The sequence below is a fragment of the Chelmon rostratus genome, chromosome 20 (assembly GCF_017976325.1).
Source record: "Chelmon rostratus isolate fCheRos1 chromosome 20, fCheRos1.pri, whole genome shotgun sequence".
In the NCBI taxonomy this organism is placed as follows: Eukaryota; Metazoa; Chordata; class Actinopteri; order Chaetodontiformes; family Chaetodontidae; genus Chelmon; species Chelmon rostratus.
Window position 1 is genome coordinate 21,969,021 of NC_055677.1, and position 22,377 is coordinate 21,991,397.

The window sequence follows — 22,377 nt, forward strand, 5'->3', positions numbered from 1 at the left end:
TGACCAGATTACCAAGCCTTCAGCTGCCAGCGGTGCACCTCATGACACTGTGCCGCCTGCACTGGCATCTCATCATCCCACTACCACTGCACTGGTGAACAGTTTCATGAACGACTCAAGCACGAGACGTTCATAAAACTATATGTGCAGAACCCATCGCTCGACCTTGTAAATAAAAACCTCACAGCTGCAGCTCTGAATGAGAGTCGTAAAGATTTAAGTCTTTTATCGGTGATGGGGTTCTTTTTTTTTTCTTGCTAAGCCTGTTTCATGTCTGCTTCTATCCCGGTGACCTTGAAGGTTAGCACAGTGCATACAAACATGGAGTGTGAAACGCATCGTGTAAATTGTGAGATGGACGGCGATCCATGAGGTCTCAGCCAGCCCAACGCCCAGCGCAAGAGGATTAGACAGGAGACCAGTTCTTACATCAGCATCATCCATGCATAGCTGTTTGAGTGGAAACTAAATGTCAAACTGTCACCAGTCAGTTTGCACACACGAACATGCACACACACACACACACACACACACACACACACACAGTCGTGTTCTCATCATTTTTGGGTACATTACATAGACTTGCATTTATTTCCAGGAGACCTCCCCTAACCATAACCCAAGTCTTCACCGTGAAATTTAATGATTTATGTTATGGGGACTTGCATTTAGTCCCCATAAGGAAGGCAAGTCGCCACAATTTCACTGTGTAAACAGATTTATGTCCCCACAACATGCATAATAACACACACATATACGTTAGGTTTCCATCACTTTTGGGGACATTACATAGACTTACATTCATTTCCTGGAGACTGAAGTCCTCACCCTAAAATGCATTGATTTGATAGATTTCACAATGTGACTGTGTAAACAGATTTATGTCCCCACAGCATGAGTAATGCATGGCCACACACACACACACACACACACACTCACTAGTTTTTTGCAGGGGTGTGCAGAGTGATAGTAGGCTAACTAAGGGTGGGCACTGACATAAACAAAACTCTTTTCTTAAATAGACAAAATCTGAAGGTGAATAAGAAGGTCATAAAAATCCTGATAGATAGATAGATAGATAGATAGATAGATAGATAGATAGATAGATAGATAGATAGATAGATAGACAGATAGATAGATAGATAGCCCCCTAAAGCCACCAAGTGATGTCACATCCTTGGTGCGCCTCCCCTGCAGTCTGCTGGAGATGAAATATCTGAATATTGCCCCCTCGCTCAAAACTTTTTTCCTGCGCTGCCTTCAGTCGGAGCACCGGGCGGCGGTGGGTGTGATGCCGTTGAACGTGTGGTCGCTGAGCCGCCGTCGGAGCGCTCCCCCTGCGGCTCGACAGCAGTAGAAAGCTGGCTGAGGTGAACGGCGGCTCAGGAGCTCTATGGTAAAGGACTGCACCTTGGAGAAAAGTGACTGCCGGAGCCCGTAAGCATGCGGGTCCTGTTGAGCGTTCTGTACCCCGTCCTCTCCCTCACCATCTTCGGATTATATCCCTCCATGGTGAGTTTCTTTCTTCCTGTTCTTGTCCGATGCTGCCACTTGTTTCATGTCACATAAATGATAGAATTAAGAGCTTTATTAGACTATACTGGTTATAGTTTCTGTACAGCAACCCCGATACGTGGTAGTTTTTTTTATTGAGACTGTCACGCCAAACTTCACTCAAAAGTCACACAATTTAATGCTGCCTTTTAAAACAGCAGCAACATAAAGCTGGTTAGGCACGATTTAAGAGACATAACAAAAACACGTATTGCACTACACTTCGGTGTGAGTTTGATGCACCTAGCTGCACACATTTCTCTAATTATTATTTTAAAGTGTGAGTAATCAGCATGCCTGCAGCCCTCCTCCACCAAGGTGCTGCGAAACAAGTAGCGTGATTCAATTTTAAAACTTCGGACTTTTTGAAAATGCAATACTGTTAGCAGATTATGTGTAGGACGAATTTACAAATAGACCCTATTGTTTCCTCTAAGTATTTCAATGTTGTTTCATCGGGAATATGTTCATCCGATAAGCAAGAAAACCTTGAACTGGCACATTTTTAACGCAGCACTTGCGCACCAGATTTCTAAGAAAAAAAAAAAGTAAAGTACTGTATCAGTCATACAATGAGCAGAACATCGACCCAGCATCTGCAGAGTACTGCGTTAGTTGCATTGGGTTCATGCTGAACAGTTTCTTCTGTGACTAATCACCTTTTATTATTCAGCCATCTCGCCCACTTGTGGATCTTCTTCTGTTTGGAAGCTAAATTGATTAGACTGCAATTGTGAGGGCAAGTGCATTAGGCAACACAAGCATTTCAGAATAAGCTATTGATTGTTTTCTGCCTAATTCATGGCGATGCTTTAGACCTAAAGATGCTCCCACTTGTGCCTCATCCAGCTGATAGTCCAGCAGGAGCCTGTGTGTGGCATTACCTCTTCATCCTGGCTCCCTCCTGTCTTAATGTAATGCTACGCTGCTGTTTCTGTCTGTATCGGGTTTATCTTTGTGCTTAACCTGAAGCAGATTTGAGGGAAATGGAATTGCATGGGCAGTTTTGTATTAAGGGAAAGATGAAATAACCGTGACTGAAGCTGACAAGTCAATGTCCCCCATGATTAATGGATAAATCAATGTGCTGCTCAGGGCTCAGGGTCTCATGGTGGCAAGGGTGTAGAGATGTCCACCCTCTGCTGCTGAAACTTCACAACACAAGCTCTCCGGCTATGCAGTAGCCCGCGGAAAAAGAGATGTTATTTCATATGCAGCTCTCTAAACCTTTTGAACAGATGCTGATGAGGGAACACTGAATGGCAGATAGTGCTTATTCATAGGGATGAGATCCTTGGCCCTCTCCTTGCCTTCAAGCAATTAATCAATTAGAAAATGAACTGATGGCAACTTTTCTAATCAGTTCCTTTGTGTCGGTTATCCTGTGGAAATGGCAGATCTTTCCTAGTTACAGTGCAGCTCCTCAAATGTGAGGACGTGCTGCATTACTTTCATATGATTTCGAAAGCCTTTATTTTTTGACTGGTGGGTGGCTGTACAGAAAAGCAATTGGATGCCTTCAGTTTTGTTATTTTGAAGATCTTACAGGTTGAGGATTTAATTGAAAAAAACTGGATAGATTAACCAACAATGAAAATAATGATGGCAGCCCTATGCATCCCCAGTCTACAGGTTTCCACTATAGCATTAACAGAGAGCTCTGGGTATCTGTGTCACTCTCTTTATTTTTAGAAATGTGTTTCTGCACTGTTACCTCTGGTTATCTCTGACGACCATCATTCAATTCAGCTTCTTTCATCTGTTTGTGATGAAATCAGTGAATACCCATTGAGCAATATGAGATATTGCCGGAGCAGGAGCTGCATGCAAATATGGCTAGCACGGCCCCAAAGACCTTTCGGCTTCAGTGTTTAAAAATGATCTGGGAAGGCAAACCTTTTATGGTATTACACTAAGCTGCAAATTATTAAGCTGTCACTCACAGGCTGTCAGACCGCGTACACAAGGCTTTGTTCATTTTTGCAAGAGGTGGCAGCCTCTGCCTCTTGGCATTTAATGCTGCCTTGTTTTTTTCCCTCACAGGTTCAGTTTGGCAGCTTTAAAATGACCTGTTACGATCCAGATCTGCTGTGGATGAGGTGGCTAAAGCTTGGGCTAATGTTTGGATTCTCCCTTTGTCGTGGTGTGGCATCCGGTTAAGCAGATATTATACCTCTGCAGTGTACACAATCGATCCCTAAGGAGCCTTTGTGAGAAAATGAAATATTTGCATAGCGTAGTTTTCCCTTATGGTCTGTGCCAGCCTGGTAATTACACAGTGGCTGCTAACAGCACTGCGTTACTCTCATCATGATCAAAATGATGGCTGGAATTTGTGTTTTATGATTACACATTATATGCTGCACCTGGAGGACATATTGATTGGAGGAGAAAGAGAGACTTAATAGACTTCAGGAGTCTGACGTCATGCCGGTGCCAGAATTCAGCAGCCCACTTTAGATTCAGAAGACATATCTTTCCTCAGTCATCACGCCTAATGGCTTCAATTTTGTCTGAAAATCCATTTTGAGATTTTAAGTTTAATCACATTGATTTAATATATGTTATATATCATCTTTTTTTCAACATTGCCCTTCTACATAACTCCATTTATGATGTGGTAATGCCAGTATTAAACAGGCTAAGATTTTTTTTTTTGCATGTCAGTGCAGCACAGCACCTCCACTATCACAGTATCTCCACATGAGTGTGCTCATTCCAGCTGCACTAGCATTCATGACTCCTGTAACTGAACGTGTTCTTTACAGATGAAATGAGCAGCAGATTGAGGGACTTTGCTTGCTAAAACTAACAAGGACATGGGTTTTGAGCCTAAACAGTGCTCCCTGGGATTTGTACTAATGTGGTCAGCAAACTATTGTGCCTTCTCTGAGAGTACATCATAAACCTAAATTCTTCTTAACGCTTGCACCTTGGTGGAAAAAACAATCAATGATGTGCATGGCTGCATTGAACAAAACTAGAGGAACTGTGAATAATGTGGATGTTTATTAGCAGTTGCCTTGGGGATTTGGTTACAGCACCAGTGGGATGGATCTTTGTGTAGGCACTTGCCCTCCGAGTCAGCCGCTGTAAGTAGGCGGCAGAGCGGCATGTACACACCCACACGTGCAATCACCCTCACACACACAGTCCAATCCACTACGGAGTAAGAGTTTTCAACCTCGGCCTCTGTTGAAAGGTGTCCGGTTTGGATCGTGACTGATTTGATCACACAGGAAAAATATGAAATGTGTTCACAGCTGCAAAGGTTGTGCAAAGGGGAAATCCTGCAGAGAAAACGCTCCATCCTCTCACTGCTACGACATCCTGTTGATCATTAATCATAAAGGCATTCTTTGAAGTTATTGTGTGTTGTGGAGCTGAAGGGGTCGTCTGCCAGGCGCTGATGTCGGGGTTTTTTTCGTTTAGTTTTTTTTTTTTTTTGCTTGTTTGAAATCCCTTTTCATTAGCATTTATGTGGCTGATGCGCTCCGGCTTGGTAGGAACATTTGTCTGGCACAGATGCCATATTAAAAAGATGAGAGATGCTGTGGGGACACACCTACACATGCACACAGCCATTAAACAATGATAGAAAAAACAATGCTGGAGGTTTCAAATCACTGTTTCCCCCCAGGGGCCAAATTAAAGATGACACCCTCTAACTATATATGTGTCAGCACAAACAAAGCACACGACTGCCAGCAAAGGCATTAGTTGTGACGATGCATGTTCCATGTTTGAAGCGGGGAGGGATAAAGAAAGTAAGTCCACTGGTGATGGATGTGATTGATTCCGAGCAGCAGGGTAAATGCACGCGCTTTCTGCTCAGACTCAGAGAGATGTTACACTGTGTGAACCTGCATGAGTCAACTGAGCTTTTTTTTTTGTCAGACAAATAAATTCATTCTGCTGATTAGCAGAAAGACGTCTAACTCCTTTCTTTGGACTGTTTTGCACTTTTCTGGTTTCTAGTCCATATTAATAACTCCAAAAAGAAATCAATAAGGTAATAATAATACATCGATGAAATGCTTGAAATCACAGTGTTTTTACGACTCTCTAAAGTGACTTTCCCTTGTTTTGAGGTCCTCTGGGTGAATGCATCTCAGTTAATAATAGTGTAAGCATAATTACAGGAGTTGAGACATGATGTTGAAACTACCAGGGGCATAGTTACGGCCCTCTCCCTCTGATTACTCTAATTACAGCCTGAGCGGTCTCCATATCAGACGCGTATCAGTGGATGAGAGCTGAGCGGCTGGGCTTGAGAGGAATGGAAGACATTTGTGGCCTCAATAAATTTATACTGTACTCAATCAACCAGTGAGACGATTATAGGCTGTGCTTGTTAATTTCTTACCAGCAAAGATAAAATGTAATATAACTTATTAAGTAGCTTTAAACAGAGAGACAGATTTAGACTGATGTTGAGGTACTGGAGTAGATTTAGTTGGAGTTTTGTATGAGTTACCCAAGACTGAGGTAACTTAGAATGAATTGCTGTGTGTCTGTTCTGTATTTTGGTCTACTGAAAGGTTTTTTTTTTCCTTTTGCCCCAAGTTAGTGTTGCTAAGCTTTCCATTCTTGCACAGTTGAAATGACAGCATGGCTAGAATCTAACATAACCCTGTTTGGCCGCTTGGCTGACATACTTGTATTTTTAAACAGTATGGTTTCATTTTTAATGGTACAGGGGTTGTGTTGCTTAACGCTCGAAAAACATTGGAGCCGCCTGAACTCCTCCAGCGTCCAGGACCAGCTTCCACACGGCGAGGTGATAGCACACAGTGGATGTGCTGCTCGTGAACTGAGCTACAAATACAGTTAATTAATGATGTGCTCCTTGGCTTTGGTAGTTAGTGCTCAGTTACTATTGGAGGCAGTAAGATAATAAGTCCGGCATTCTAGCAATTGCAGCCCACGTTTGAGCAGATAAACATTTTTACTCTTGTGTGTTTGATTCCTCCACCCTCTTGAAGTATGAAACTTAGTGCAGCCCCATGCAAACTGTTTCAACACCTGCCGTGCCTAGTATGGTTGCTAGGCTGTGATTGGACAATCGCTGTTCCGCAGAGATGCCACGGGAGTGGATTGCACTCCTGCCCTGCCCCAGTCCCAGAGGACTGACTGCCATCCTGTCCTGTCCCTCTGTTGTGCTTTTTTTAAGGGGGAGGGAGCGCAATGATTTGATTTGATGTTCTCACCATCCTTTTGGGGGCTGCACCATGCATCATCATCAGAGTCCACGTCCAAGTCATGCACTGGTCAGGTAGCTGCAACCAACCGGCGAGCAGCCACCAGAGCAGACAAGAGAATAGAAAAGAACAAAAACAGAAACAGATACGCAGTTTGTCTTTACAAAATGGCAAGCTCTGATAGGGTGGTGCAGTAAAGTCCAGCTAATGTCCGGTCCAGCTGATTCAACGTTGTCACATGCAGCTCTGTCGGTATAGGCAGATAGATAGATGAGTTCAGGTTTGCTGTGCATGTATAAGAGCGAGGCGGCTGCATCAGAGTCAGAGTAATGCATTTTAGTCCATCTAGAGATAACATGCAGAATCAAAAAACAATCGATGGGTACAATTTCAGTCGACCAAACTTCCCCTGGTTGACTACAGCTCTGAATTTCTTCATCTAGATGAAAATGTCCACAAGCTAGTGAACCAGCTAACTACTGTATATTTACATTACATGCCCATATATTCTGCTTTTATTTGAAGCAAGTTTAGGCCCATTCTCTCGAAGTTGCTGAAAGGCATTCTAAGAAAGCGAAACTCACTAGGAAGGAAGTTTAAGGAAAGTAGTTACAGCAAATAAATTGCAGTATAACTTCAAAGAAGCTCCTAGAATGAGCTGACCATACTAATGTGATGGCATCTCAGAGTTTAAAGCGGTATTCTGAGGTTATTAGTTTTATCCGAGTCGATCCCATAATTTCAATTACTGCGTATTGCCCGGCTGACTCCAAACCAATGTCAACACATACATCCTTGAGTTATGCATAATCTTGTCTTTGGCACATTCTTCTGCGTCACATCAGAATGGAGGCTGAAGTGGAGAGTCTTTTTCTTCAGCTTCAGTATCTGAACATCCTGATACCGATGTGGAGCATAATTAGGAGAAAATTTAAAGGTTGCTGAAGAGCAAGAAATAATCAGGTGAGCTACTTTGCTGCAACAGTTTGTAAGAAGTCTGCAGATTCTGTGGCATTAATATGGCAGGACTGTCCTTTTCCACGATTGGAAAACTGTTGAGAATGTCTTATGCGGTCCTAATGAGCATGCTTTAACTTTGCAAACACTTACACTGAAAGGCTGCAGAGACATGTGCATGTTGATGACACAGACTTGATTTGATCAATTAAAGAAGGGTTCTCATCTCGGCAGACTGCTCCACTAGAATTATCAATATAATAAGCAAAAAATCCAATTACAGGCCCTCCTCGGGTAAAACGTACCTCCAAAGACGCATTCTTAAGATGAGAGTGCTTAAATTTTTCTGAAATACACCAGCTTTAATGTTGGCTACATTGATTTAGTCCATTTTAGCATTCTGGTGTTAAGTGTGGACACTCGGATGAATAAAAGAACAAAGGTACCCATTGTCGCTTGAGACATCCTCAACCTGATTTTATTTCTTCATAGCGAGACACAGCTTTACGTCACAACGCTGTCACAGCAGCTCAGTATTCTGCTTATGCATGCATGTGCCATACAGTGTGGCCCGCAGCTGTCCACTGGTTTTACTCCACCGATAATGTTTGATGACTGTTTCATTATCATCCTCCATGGTGCTTATGACTGACATGTCGTCTTGTTCAGGCAGAAAACTCATTGAAGCGCACCCTGGAGAAGAGGCACGAGGGTGTGAACAAGATAATGCTGCAGCTCATTCAGAGCCTGGCAGGGGCAGAATGTGCCGAGCTGCTGCAGAATTATCTATTCAATCTTCTCCGCGCTGGGGTCAAAAAAGGCAAGAAGGTGGCACGCCTCCTGGAAATTAATCTCCCTGCACGCCTTTCATCACAGTCACATCTGAGGGGAAAGATGGCTTTCTTTTTTCGCTGTGTCTTTTCCCTTCTCCTCCCTCCATAGCATGCTGCATGTCTGTGTCAGTACACTGGAACCTTTTAGGTCTCAGGATTAGCTGCCAGGATTGCTGCTGCCGCTGTGTTTAGGGGTGTTACCGTTTGTCATTGCTGTCTTAGGCGTTGGCATCAGTCTCAGGTTGCAGAGCTGGCTGCACATGCAAGTTCATCTTCCCCTGCCATTAGAGCTAAAATGTTAACTCATTTAAGCAACATGATCATCAGTTACCGCACTGACATGCACATTCCACTTCACTTGCCTCCAATACCCTGGTGGGTTTTTGTTTGGACAGGTTGATAGATGACTGGATAGATAGCATCTGTTTAGGTCTCTGTCTGGTGGCAGGCGGGATGGCACCATTGCTGTGATATGAGATCTAGCCTTATTGGCATATCTGGCACCTGGATTTGTTCCGACATTTATGAATAGGACTGTTTTTTATTTTTAATATCACACAGTGCTAATTTTAACCTGCTAATACAAGTTTAAAGAACGCATCGCAAGCCAGAGTAGATCCAGGACAAACTCCTAAGAAATTTATAGTCTGTCATGTTGTCTGCTAACTGCTATAAAGAGCTAAAGAAATGATGTAAGTGAGATGTCAGCACAGTGAAAAGCACTTAATTGACAATACAAATCTCCTGCTACGTAACAGACACAGATAACCACTAGTGTAGTAAAGACATGTGTGACATTTGAGAGATATTTCCAATCTGTCACCTTATCCCCTCCTATTGTCCCAGAAGAATTTGGCTACTTAGACTGTTTGTGTCCACTTGTTGCCTCCTCTGTTTGACCACTTGTGCATGACCGCCTGGTTTGCCAGTAAAGTCACTTCACCTCTTGTCCCGTCTTGCCCAGAAACATCACTGCAGCTTAGTGAATGGAATCAGCCATAATGAGACTGGAAGAAGAAATTAGATCAAGAGACCAAGGCTATACTCATCAGAGGGGAGACAGTTTACAGCGCAGACAGTCGGCTACAGTGCAGTATTTGAGCTGAGATGAGTGTCTAATGGTTAAAACAGATCCACTGAGCACTATTGTTCCTCTGCTAGAGTTCAACTGGCTTTGCATGCAAGGGTGCAAAGAGCAGCAAAATATCTTGTATCAAATTATAAGTGCTTTGAAATTAAAGAAATGTTATTTGAGTGTAGGGAAAATTACTGATGTAGAAGCTGTTAGTAGAAGAATACGAAGCGAGTCATTTTGGAATATCCACAGATTAAAACCTGCTAATTCATCAAAAATTGATGATAACATGAAAAAATGAAGGGCAAAACAACACGAAGACAGACCAAACATAATTTTCATTGGAACTGAATAACATGCATGAAAAAAATAAAGCAGGATGCAACACAAGCTAATATCCCTCCCCATTCAGCAGTGTTTTTAGAACTCTAATTGTAAATTGCTCACGGACACGGGTGAGGGCACAGGAAGTGATTCAGATCTGATGACAGCGGGTAACTCTCCTTGACATCATTTACTAACTCAATCCTAACCATATTACCCATATTACCCATATTAACCTATCCATTCACTTTCACCCCCTCATCAACCCCCTACGTCTTTCCCTCAGTCGCACAAAAAGGTTGATGAGGACAAAGTTAATGGTAAATGTAAAGTAGCCAAAGTAAAATACACGTTGATGACAGAATATTAAACAGAAAATGGATTCAATTAGGTGTGTAATTGGCAGGATACCTGTCTGCTGTGACGAGCATGAATCATAGCCTCCACAAGGAGGAATTCATTACCATTATTGTTTGTGCTTCGTAGGTGCACTGTTGACTTTGCATGTTTGAACTGAGTGATCCATGATTTCCAAAGTCAGGCCCACCTCTGTGCAGCAGGCCAGCTGGGAGCTGACAACGTTGTCCAGCTGAACACAGACAGCGGACGTGACTGACCATTTGTGATGGAAGTCTACAAACATCATTTTCTTGACAAGTGGCAAGAGAATAGGTTTTATCACTTGACCGATTCTATTGCTAACACACATCTCTACTATTTTCAAATGAACGTCTTACTTACTGACAGTGTGGAATCTTTTTTTTTTCCAAATGGTTCCAGAAATTTTAGTAGTAAACAAATGTGAAAACAAGACTGAGGGCTCAATCGAGGACATGCCAAGCACACTTTTGACAATTTGCTGCCCAGGCTCACCCGATGATCTAGGGCACTTGAATATGAGCTGCTGACATGCAAACATGCTCACAATGACAGTGCTAACATGCGTCCACTGGTTGTTGAGGGAATTTGCTCCAAACCACAAACGTCAACCTTGTAACGTTTCCGATCCATTAAGAAAATGCAGGAATTTGAAAACATTGACCTGCTGGTGCCACTACAAGACAGGGGGGTCACCAAAGTCAATGAAGATTCATCCGCTGTGCACCGTACATGTCTGAACCACATTTCATGGTGATCTCTTATAGATGTTGAGACATTACACTGAAAATGTCAAATTCATTGTGGCACCAGAGGTAAAGTCAGTGGAATTCTTCTTCTGGGGATCACAACTATCACGGCAATCCATCCAATAGTTATTGAGATATTTTAGTCTGGACCGAATTGGTGGTCTGATGAACCACCTGACACCCATAGAACCATGCTGCCAGTGTGTCTATGAAAGCTATCCTCTATTGTGAGTACAACCACAACAGAGGCAGTTTTCTAGGAGTCAAGTAAATAAATATATTTACACGGTTTCAAAAAGCACCTAATCAGTATGGCAGCTTTTAGCTTTAAGGCTAAGTCAAGCACTAAAACAAATTGGACTAACACAAAACAACAGCCACAAGATAATATGTATTAAACGGAGCAGTTCACACTGTGTTATGCCACTAATACCTCCATTCCTTTCCTGTCATCTGGTTATACTTTGGACATATGACCGATGCGTCATAATACTCAGTACTGTAAATGTCTCTCATGACTTCACTGAAGCATGAGAAGTTTGAGGGCTGATTCACAGTTCAATCAGGTCGCCTCGTAAAAGTGCAGCATTAATAGACACTAGAAATGAGACCGACCTTGTGCGCAGCAATAATCGTGATAAAGTCATGATCATGCGTTATTACTGGCTACTGGACTGTCTGATAATCTTTGAGTCTGTAAGTCGTATTAGATCATTCAATAATAGAGGCCTGTCTTTCAAATAAAAGGCCAATGTTAGAGGACTCTGTGGCATGCTGGGCGGGTACCATAAAGTGAATAATCACACCTGACTGAAGATTGTAGGGTTGTATTTTAGTGAAACTGTCATAGAATATATATTATATTCTAAAGTGTCTCCATGGGTAATATGTTTGTTTCTGGAATACAGAGCACAGGATAATTCTCAAAAAACTATTCATGGTCAAAGTAGTCCTCATGAGTTTAAAGGATGCAAATAAGAAGGTTAGTTAAATAGTAATTGAATTTAATTTAATAAACATGCAGAAGCCAGTTTCAGTGGCAATATAAGATATATTATACCGTATAACATGTTTGCCGCACTGAAACGTCTTTGTCTATAAATGGTTTTAAAGGAGAAACTTCTAAAAACTGCAGGAAGTCCTCAGCCTGATACACTGTGAACAGAAACTCTTGATTGACATGATGCATTGATGTGTTTTTGCTTGTTACTCCAGGGCTTACTTTTTAAATTACACAAAATTGCATTTTACAAGTGTTGGTTTTCTTGTGCCTTCAGCACTATTTGCTAACACGCTGGTATTTTCTCAGGTTTTACGCGCTGTGCCTAAAAGTAGGAGGTCATGGAGCCACTTCAGAGCTTCCTTCCAGTGAATTGTACTGCTGAAGAGCTGGGAGGTGGGAATCCTCCAAAAGTCAGAAAACAGGCAATTAACGAGAGGTTAACGGGTGATGTGTTCATAACACATTTTTAAATGGAGAGATTTAATGATTGTGAAGGGGATCAGCTGTGTTTGATAGGCTTGTTGGATTTTTAGAAAGGGTTAATGCATCACGGTGCTGATTGGGAGTGGAATTCATGTGAAACATGAAAACACATGGCCTCAGCACCGCTGGATCCCTTTTTATGATGAAACATGGAGGAGTGATACATCTTGCTGCTGTTTTCTGGTTTCGACTGTAAACATATTGAATGCTGGCACAAAATATTGTCTGTTGGCAACTTTGCTGGCAAAATATTGATGACTGCTGTATATCAGCCTTCACAAAGCCATGAGTCAAAAAGAAAGATCAAGAATAAGAACTACAGAGGAAACATGAATGTGTCTTGGCAACCTGTTATGTTTTTGTGTGTGCAGTAGATACTGCATGTAACCACTTATGCGTGCATGTGTGTGTGTGTGTGTGTGTGTGTGTGATGCCTGCACAGAGAGCAAAACTCTGCTGGGAGAGCTTTGAGCTGCTGGATGCTGTTTTGTGAGGATGATTAATGACTAGACTTTGGTGCGCGGCTCTGTGAAACCACTGTAGCCTTGAATCTTGATCTTCTTCTCTCTACCAGACAGAGAGATGGAAAATATTGAAAAATTAACCTCATCAACAAGACAGTTTTGTAAGTAAAAGACGATGTTATTGAACTACACAAGGTAAGACATGTTCCTCATGTAAGATGCGGCCATGCTTCGGCCTAATCAAGTAAGTCATGCGCCATTGCTTGTATACAACCAGTCTTTATGTCTGCGCTGTCATGCATTAGTGAGTGATTTTTAATCAATGGGTAAACATCAGTGAGATGGATTGTGCTGCCAAACCCATCAATCAGCCTAACTCTATCTTGTTTCACTTCTCTGGGTTTTTTTTCCTTCATTTTTTCCACAGTACACGTCGGTGGCCTCCCTGTTTATCCCTCACCTCATCTCATCATCATATGCTTGCTGTCTTTGCACTTCTCTGATACCTCTGCCTGCATACCCACTCTTCCACCTCCGTCGCTTTCCCTCTAATTGACAGTCAAGTCCTCTTCCTTGTTCTTTGTCAGCATTGTCCTCTTTGCTTTTTTTCCCAGCTACTTACCCACCTAATAACCACCTCTTCAACTCTCCTATTTGTTCGTCACCCCCACATTTTCTGATATCCCACTGGGATTATGGTGGATGACACGGCGTGCCAGCAGAGTCTTTTGTGGCAAAGCACATGAATATTTATATGATTACGAAAGCGTCTCAGGGCTTGCTTGCTTGCCTGTTGTTACTCGATGAAGTGTCAGCTAAATTTCTGTATCGCTAGAGAGTGCATGGCCACAGGTTCTATGAATAATTGAGGAAAAAGTACTCAATGTCACTTGAATATGCTCAAAGTCTATGTCTTTAGGTTTCACTGGTTATTTTCTACTCTGATGATCTACTGTGAGCCATGCGGTTATGAAAAATAATGCACCCTACACAGTGCATTATTCATCTAAAACCCACTGATTGTTTAATTGTAGCCTAGCAACCGTAACTAGGCACAGAAGGCCTGTCACACTTCAGATTTCTCTGCATGTTGAAGCTGTGTAGCCATAATCTGCATAAAAAAGGGTTTGGAGGGTGGTGTCTCCCATGTTTTGCTAATTACCAAACTGTACCAATAGCCCAGCTTTAGCATGACTTCCTTGACTTCCATGACTTCCAAGGCCAAGGAGTAATAACCTGTGGAAGTAAATTGCGTCTCTAGTCTTACTTTTTTCCTCATCGTACTTTATGCTGGGGTGCACAAGCGCCACACTGTAATACAAGAGCATTGTTGTTTGTTTATGTCCACGCCTTCTACATGGATCATCAGTTGGTTGACTTTAAATGAAATCTGTAATCAAAAGTCCATTGTTTAAGTGACAAAAAACATTGAGTGGCAAATCTGCCACCATTACAGTAAGCTTGCCAGGCACAGCAACACTTCATTTATTTGTATAGTACCTTTCAGACAAGAACTGCAGCTCGGAGTGCTCTGCAGCGCAGAAATGACATGCACCAAGTGCTTCACATAAAATAATAAAGAATGAACATAAAACCAGGGAGAGAAAATAAATTCAAAATAAGATGGAGAATAAAGCCCACCTGATAATAACAGCAAAAATAAAGATTAAATAGAGATGCTTAACCCAAACCAGCATAAAACCCATTGAATAATAATGATAAAATACATGAAGTGAGCTGGCTTCCCTCATGTCTATTGGTAGTGTGTTCCATAGCTTTCGGGCGTAATAGTAACTAAAGGTGCAACAGTAAGCATGACAGTGTCAGTGTCAGAGAAATTAGCTGTGAGTTACAGTTATGTATGAATGAATGTAGGTGTAAGATACTATCTGGATCCATGAGGTGCTTCATATCCAGCTTTACAGTCATACAGTCCTTTGTAACACAGACAGGAAACCAGTCAACATTTCCCCTCAAGATACAACGCTGAGCTCCCGCTTACAGTGCCAAGTACAATACCCAGATAGCAAAATGAATCCGGCCCATACATGTCCACATGTTTATGTTTCTTCTGGCCCAGTATATGTCCGGTCCTGTGGCCTGAGTCTGGCCAACATATTGTAAGATCAAACATAAAAGAGCCTGATCTGGCGCAGTGCCTTTGGCCTGATAGTAAAAGGCTGTGGTCCAGGTCTGGCCCACATACTGTAACATTGTCATGTTCATAGTTAGGTCCAGCTCTGGCCCGTACACTGTGTACTGGTTTTAAATTAGAAATGTCCTGCTGACCAAAACTTGGCCCATGAAGGGCTGTTGTTACCATAGAGATCCAAAAGTCCTGGCCCACTTGAGGGCTAACCTCTGTATTATGTTTTTGTGTCTGTGTTATTTTCACTGTGTTTCTAAAAATCTGAAACATGATGTGAGGTTTTCTGTTAATATTCTAGATAAACTTATTATATTAGTAAACTCTGACTGATGGGAACAGCGTGTGTGTGTGTGTGTGTGTGTGTGTGTATAATGCTGGCAACTTATATGTTCATCATGACAATGTTGATATGCTGATGATTAGCAGGTATAATATGTGCTATGTTTGCTAATTAGCACTAAATACAAAATAAGACCCAGCTGACAGGAACTTCGCACAGTTTGCCAGGTGGTGGTCGTAAAGCATGAAGCATTAAGCATTGGATAAGTTACAAGTGTGACCTCACAGTGGTGCTAGATGAAACTTACAGGACCGTCAAACTTATTTGGATCCATCCTGATGGAAACATGATTGCCTGAATTAAATTCCATGGAAATCCAGTCCCTCCAACAGGACAAATGTGAACCTCATGATTTTGAATGATGAACTGAAGAATATAAGAAATGTGGCAATATGTTGCTTGCATTTTCACAAATGTGTGTGTGTGTGTGCTTACACTGCCTGTGTTGCTATGTAGTGTTGCTATGTGTTAAATTCAGTGGGAGTGTGGATGTGAGTGAGTAGTTATCATGTGTATATACAGCATGTGTTGCACATTTTTATTAGGACTTTAATACAGACTAAGTCTACCTAGCCTTGAGCTAAGGGACATTCAGATCAACAAGCAATTAATTATGAGCAAATATGGCCTGAAGTATGATCTGAAGTGTGACTCCTGCAGTTGGGTTTAGCGGGTGTGAAGGCCATGTTACTCCTGTAATGGCAGCAGACCCTCATTGATTTCATTCTGTGACACATCTCGCTGTCAGCTTGCAGAATGTGTAGGATGTGCATCTGCTGCTCATGTAACATTTCTAGTTTAACGAGCATTTCATGCATTTTTGCTGAAAAACAAAGGGAAATTGACTGCTTTTAGATGTAAAACAACCCATAAACCATGATTCTTACGAGCTTCATGACGTGAATTTGGCAACAGTAATAAATGAAAGTGACTTGATAAGATGGTAACCCCGTCTGGGATTCCAAGTCTTATTTATTTTTAATGACTGAAATGTGTTCAACAGTTTTAGCTATTGGCATGCAAAACCTTTAATAATTGCATTCCTGTAATCCCAAGTAGAACAGTGGGAAATGTTGAGAGCTGTGCATCAGTTTTAAGTTTTTTTTCACAGCAGGGGAAGCACATAGCACACATAGTACTCCTGTGCTTGCTTCACAAACTAAATAAATGAGAGTAAACCACCAGACTTGGGACAGTTAGGGAGTTTTATGTTCAAAAGGTAGAAAAAGAGTTCAGTGTAACATTAGGCCAATGAGTTAGGATTGTTTTTAGAATCCATTTTTCAAGCTTTTAAGCTGCTCTTGTGTTTATGTTGGTTATAGGCTGTTTGTGTTGAGCTGAGGGGCAGACATCCTCCAGTCATTTAGAGTGAAGGCAGCCACATCAAGTGTAGATTCCCCACAAATCTTAAATAATAGATGTATGAGCTTTAAAAGAGAAACTGTGAGCAGTCCAGATACCCAGGTGCATGCACAGGGATTGTCTTGGTAAAGTAATATCAGATGTACTAGTTTGGGGATGGGACACTAATTAGTGTGGTTTGTCAGAGTAGAAAGCAGAGTGTTTGTGCATGTTCATCTTAACAACACCAAAAACAAAGGCATTTCATACTCTTAATAGCGGCTTCAGAATATGCATCGCAGATTAATTTCATTGTAAAAGCACCACTAATAAACAATAAAGCAAAGTGGACCCAATTTTGAACCTTGTGGTATACCTATGTCTGTGCTTCACAACCGTCCACACACTAAATCTATCCGTCATCCAATTTATGGACCAGTTATTATTATTATCTTAGGAGAGGAGTGTGTGGCTACACTCTCATCACTGTGGACTCTTGTCCACTGAAGTGTTTTCAGAGTAATTGAATCTGTAGCAGCACGTGTTGCTACGCTTGGAATTACTTGAAGCCAACAGCTTTCCAAAGAGAATGTATGCAGTAAATGTGGAATCAGTGGCCTTAATGTGTACGTGTATTTGTTTGGACTCGCAGACTATCGGCCCAAAGGAGGGCTGGCAGGTATACAGCTCAGCCCAGGATGCTGATGGACGCTGTATCTGCACAGTGGTGGCACCGGAACAGAGCCTGTGCTCCAGAGATGCCAAGAGCAGACAGCTCCGCCAGCTACTAGAAAAGGTAAGCGCATGTAATAACAGGGATATTTACTACCCCAGTGCAGCACACACACACACACACACAGAAGCACCCACAGTCTCCTGTTCAAGATGAGAGCGATAGGGGAACAAATCTATAAGCTCGACTGTCCTTTTGAGGAGTGTAACGCTCCTGATACTTTTGAAGGTGTTTTACCCTGTGCATTTAGCTCAGGTACGCCGCTGCTAGGCTTTGCCACGTTGGCTCTTTTTCAGCAGTAGCCTTTTTCACATTCAGGCACACACGCAGGGTCGTCTGGGAAAACTCATCAAAGTGCCTTTCAATTAGCTGCAGTGAAAGGAAAGAAGGAGAGAAGAGAAAAGCATCATCTACTTGTCAATTAAACTATACTGTACTATACTCTTTATACTATACGATACAGTACGATCAAATGTTCAGCTTACGAATGGTAGTGTTTTATGTTGTTATTTATAATGGCTTGTATTATTCTAGGTGCAGAACATGTCCCAGTCCATTGAGGTGCTGAACCTGCGAACTCAGAGGGATTTCCAATATGTCATGAAGATGGAGAACCAGATGAAGGGCCTCAGGACCAAATTCAGACAGATTGAGGATGACAGGAAATCCATCATGGCCAGAAACTTCCAAGTAATCCACAGCCCTGCTTAATCATAGCCTGCTTTTTATCAGATGTTCAATGGATGTTTAGCCTGAAATACATAGTATATGCCTGAAATGCTTTTCATGCAGCATTGATTTCTCCAATGTCATCCACATCATAATCATGCTTCCAAGCTCGATTCAGCAGTGTAATTTTCATCTTTTAGCTACAGAAAGACTGGAATAAAGATGGGAATGACTGGCCCAGGGTCAGATTCAAACACAGGAAACTCAGTTCCATTCCATTCCTGCAGGTTACATATTTAAGCATTCTTTGACTTTTATACAGCCACTAAGTGTACTGAATTCTTTTAGCATCAGCAAGTGTTGTACTGGGCACGGCATTCCTTCCTTTGACACCCGTATCCAGCTGGCAAGTGGTTCCCTTTCCCTTCATTTGGAGTAAGCTGTTGAGAAAAGCCTGGATAAGAGCTGAGGAGCCAATATTCGTGTTTTTTTGGGTGTGCATGAAAATAAAGAATATATACAGTACAAAACATGCAGAGGCTTCCTAATTCAGAAAGCGCTTGCATCTCTGCTTGTTTCAGAGGCTGTTTTGCTGCTGCAGTTGCCCTGTGTGGATTGCACTGGACAGCTGGTATGGGAGCAGGAATGTCTCTGGTGTTGCAAGTTGCAAGACACCGAATGAGTTGGAAAAATAACTGTGTGGAACAACCGCTAGCACGGCAGAAACCTCAGAAATAAAGCCAAGGCTGACCACTAACAAACGTGAATATCACATGGAAGCTGGAGTTAAACACAGGGATAGACGTATGTTTCATCAACTTCACCATATTCACACATGCTAGATAAATGTGTGGTTTTAAAATAAGTACAGTGAGTTTATTTGCTTCATGGATAACAGTTAATAGTTAATACTGGCCACATGTCAGCGTGGAGCACTGGAGCAGCAGGAGATGTGATTCCTGATCAGTTCGCAGGGCTTGCTCCTCTGTCAAACTGTATATCTGTTCATGTATTTTGTTTGTCTCTGACCGTCGCACCTATCCGCCAACTTCCACCTCTCCCCGTTTTCCATTTCTGCCGCTGTCACTGTCACTTCTGCAGGAGCTTAAAGACAAGATGGACGAGCTGAAGCCGTTGATCCCCGTGCTGGAGCAGTACAAGATGGATGCTGCGCTCATCTCCCAGTTCAAGGAGGAAATCAGGAACCTGTCGGCAGTGCTGACAGGCATCCAGGAGGAGCTTGGGGCCTATGAGTACGATGAGCTCTATCAGCGGGTTCTGCGACTGGACAGCAGGCTGCGCAGCTGCATGGGCAAACTAAGTAAGCGGTGAATGCATGCGAGTGTTTATATTACAGTATTTGCATGATGTCATAAATTGTTGGTGCCATATCACTGTGATAGCGAGACTCCTTTTGTGCTCATTGTATACTGTTGTTTTGTTGCTGCAGAAGAAAGCAGCTGTGGGAAATGTAGCTTTGAAGAACAGAACAATACTCTGTAGCCTGATTGATGTTGGAGAATAAGACCACAAACAAGAGTGTTCATTAAAAGGCGCGTATATGAAGCAGGTTACTTTTAGAAGCACGCTGTCAGTTGCTGTAATGCTTTTCTTTGTTGCTTCGCCCTCACGCCCCTCGACAAAATGCTTTTCCTTTAAAAAGTAATGTGTCTTTACCTTTTCTGTCTCCTGCCAGGGAGGAAAAAATGTGTGTGTTTTTGTGAACTGTTTGGTGTATTGAGAGCTTTTAGTCCATCGAACAGTGAAATGTTCTTTTAAAAAAGGTTTTTGGAAGTAACATATAATGTCTAATTGCCTCAGAGTGGGTAGAGAAGGGTCATTGTGGACTTAGAGGTACAACCACAGCCTCCACTAATTCTACAGTGAAGTCGTCTTTGTGAAGTATTAGTAAGCTGAACAGTTATTAAATGTGTTTCTTTATACTGGCTAAATAAGACTGCACATGGAGGACAAAATGAAGTCCTTATAAATTCTTATATTTTATCTTACAGTTTTTATGAACACTATAGATATATAGAGACCAAATAACTGCTAATTGTGCTCAAATTAAATCTGCTGTAGTTTACCAAAGCAGTCAGCTCATAGCTAAAGATTCTGATGACACAGGAGGTCAGTATAGGCACGGTCTAGGCATAGCCAAAGAAGTAATATGGGCCAGGCATGAGGAAGCTGAATTTCTTTTGGCTACAAACAGCATTTGCACCATTATGCTTCAAGTTAAATAAAGCAGCTCGCTGCCAGTGCTACCTTAGTATGCACAGAGGGCACACTCTCTGGTGGCACAGGCATGAAATTGGCTTGAGAAATGTAGTTAGAGACAAAAACCACCACAGCACATCTTATCGCTGCATTTCTTTATTAACAGCGTGTGGGAAATTAATGAAAATCACTGGACCTGCTACAATAAAGACATCTGGAACCCGGTTTGGGGCATGGATGACTGATCCCCTGGCATCGACCAGAAACAACAGGGTGAGTTATGAAAGCAGGGGAGTGCTTTCCAAGGGATGTGCAGTGTGTACAGTAGTATATCTGTGTTGTGTTTTCAGAGGGGGTAGAATATCAGAACAGCTGAAGATGGGACTAACTGTCATCATGCAGTGGGTTTTGATTTCAGCTGTGCATTTTTTTTATAGAATGATATAAATTATTTAGAGGCTATCACTGTAAAAAAGAGGCTGGAAAAGGATTAGATTTGATGGTTGACATGTTTATCAGCTCTATCGGGTCAGCTGCCTCTTACTACCAATCCTCTTCATCCCCTCTGATGTAGGTCTGGTATATGGACAGCTACACCAACAGCAAGATTGTGCGTGAGTACAAAACAATGGAAGACTTTGTAGCAGGAGTGGTTTCCCGAACCTACAGCCTCCCATTTAAATGGGAGGGAACCAATCACATTGTCTACAATGGATCGCTTTATTACAACAAGTACCAGAGCAACATTATTGTCAAGTACAGCTTCGAGACAGGCAGCGTTCTGGCCCAGCGAGCCCTGGAGTTCGCCGGCTTCCACAACATGTACCCATATACATGGGGGGGCTACTCCGACATCGATGTCATGGCTGACGAGCTGGGAATGTGGGTTGTGTACGCGACCAATCAAAATGCCGGAAACGTGGTCATCTCCCAGATCGACTCCGACACCCTGCAGGTCCTGAAGACTTGGAACACCGAGTACTCCAAAAGGAACGCGGGTGAATCATTCATGATCTGCGGGACGCTCTACATCACCAACTCCCACCTGTCAGGGGCAAAGGTTTACTATGCTTACTCTACGAAGACGTCGACGTACGAATACATAGACATTCCTTTCCATAACCAGTACTTTCATATCTCCATGCTCGACTACAACGCCAGAGAGAGAGCGCTGTATGCCTGGAATAATGGACACCAGGTAATATTTAATGTCACCCTATTTCATGTCATAAAAACTGATGATGACTCTTAAACATAATTTTTCAGTCACAACTAAAGCACCATTGTTTGTGATACGAGGACCTGCTAATAAGTCACGCTGTCTTTTGTCAAAAATGGACAATGGTTACTCGCCACGACTGGAACTTTTCTGATTCGTGGATCTGGATTCTTAGCTGAGCTGAGCATGGACGTCAGTGACTTGATACCTTACTGGAAAACATGTTAAACATTTTTTACACTTTTCCGTTGCTGCTGATCAGACTGGTATGCCTTATTTGCTCCGTGTTGGGTCTGCTAGCTGAAGACTTTTGATAGCTTCTGCATGAATGTCCACATTTTGTCTGCAGTGATTTGCTATACTATATAGGTGGTTTTTGTTGCAAATATGTTTTGCTTACAGTGTTTGCATTATTTGTCTATTTAAAAGTCTATTTAAAAGTATTTAAACCTTAAAGGCAACCTCTCCTGCAAATTTGCTACCATGTAAAGCTATCTGATTCTAAAACATAGTAGCCTTTGTGTTAAAGACGGGCCTGTAAAATATTGCTGTTATGTAACTCTCTGTGGAAGAAGAACATTTGTATTTTTTATAAAACAAAACCATTGGAGAATATCTGTGCATTTTCATTAAAATTCAAATATTGTACATTTCATTAAAATGGTTTTGCCTGGTAAAATTGATA

The 22,377-nt window shown here is 42.1% G+C and overlaps 1 protein-coding gene across 1 annotated transcript; it reads left to right on the forward strand.

The window, feature by feature from the left end:
- The first annotated feature begins 1,393 nt into the window (after positions 1–1,393).
- On the forward strand, positions 1,394–21,950 carry olfm3a (olfactomedin 3a). Its single transcript, XM_041961585.1, is given in 7 exon segments — positions 1,394–1,427; positions 1,430–1,512; positions 17,504–17,647; positions 18,119–18,274; positions 19,355–19,574; positions 20,640–20,746; positions 21,048–21,950. Coding segments are annotated over 7 exon segments (1,422 nt in total). The 3' UTR covers positions 21,726–21,950.
- The last annotated feature ends 427 nt before the right edge of the window (positions 21,951–22,377 follow it).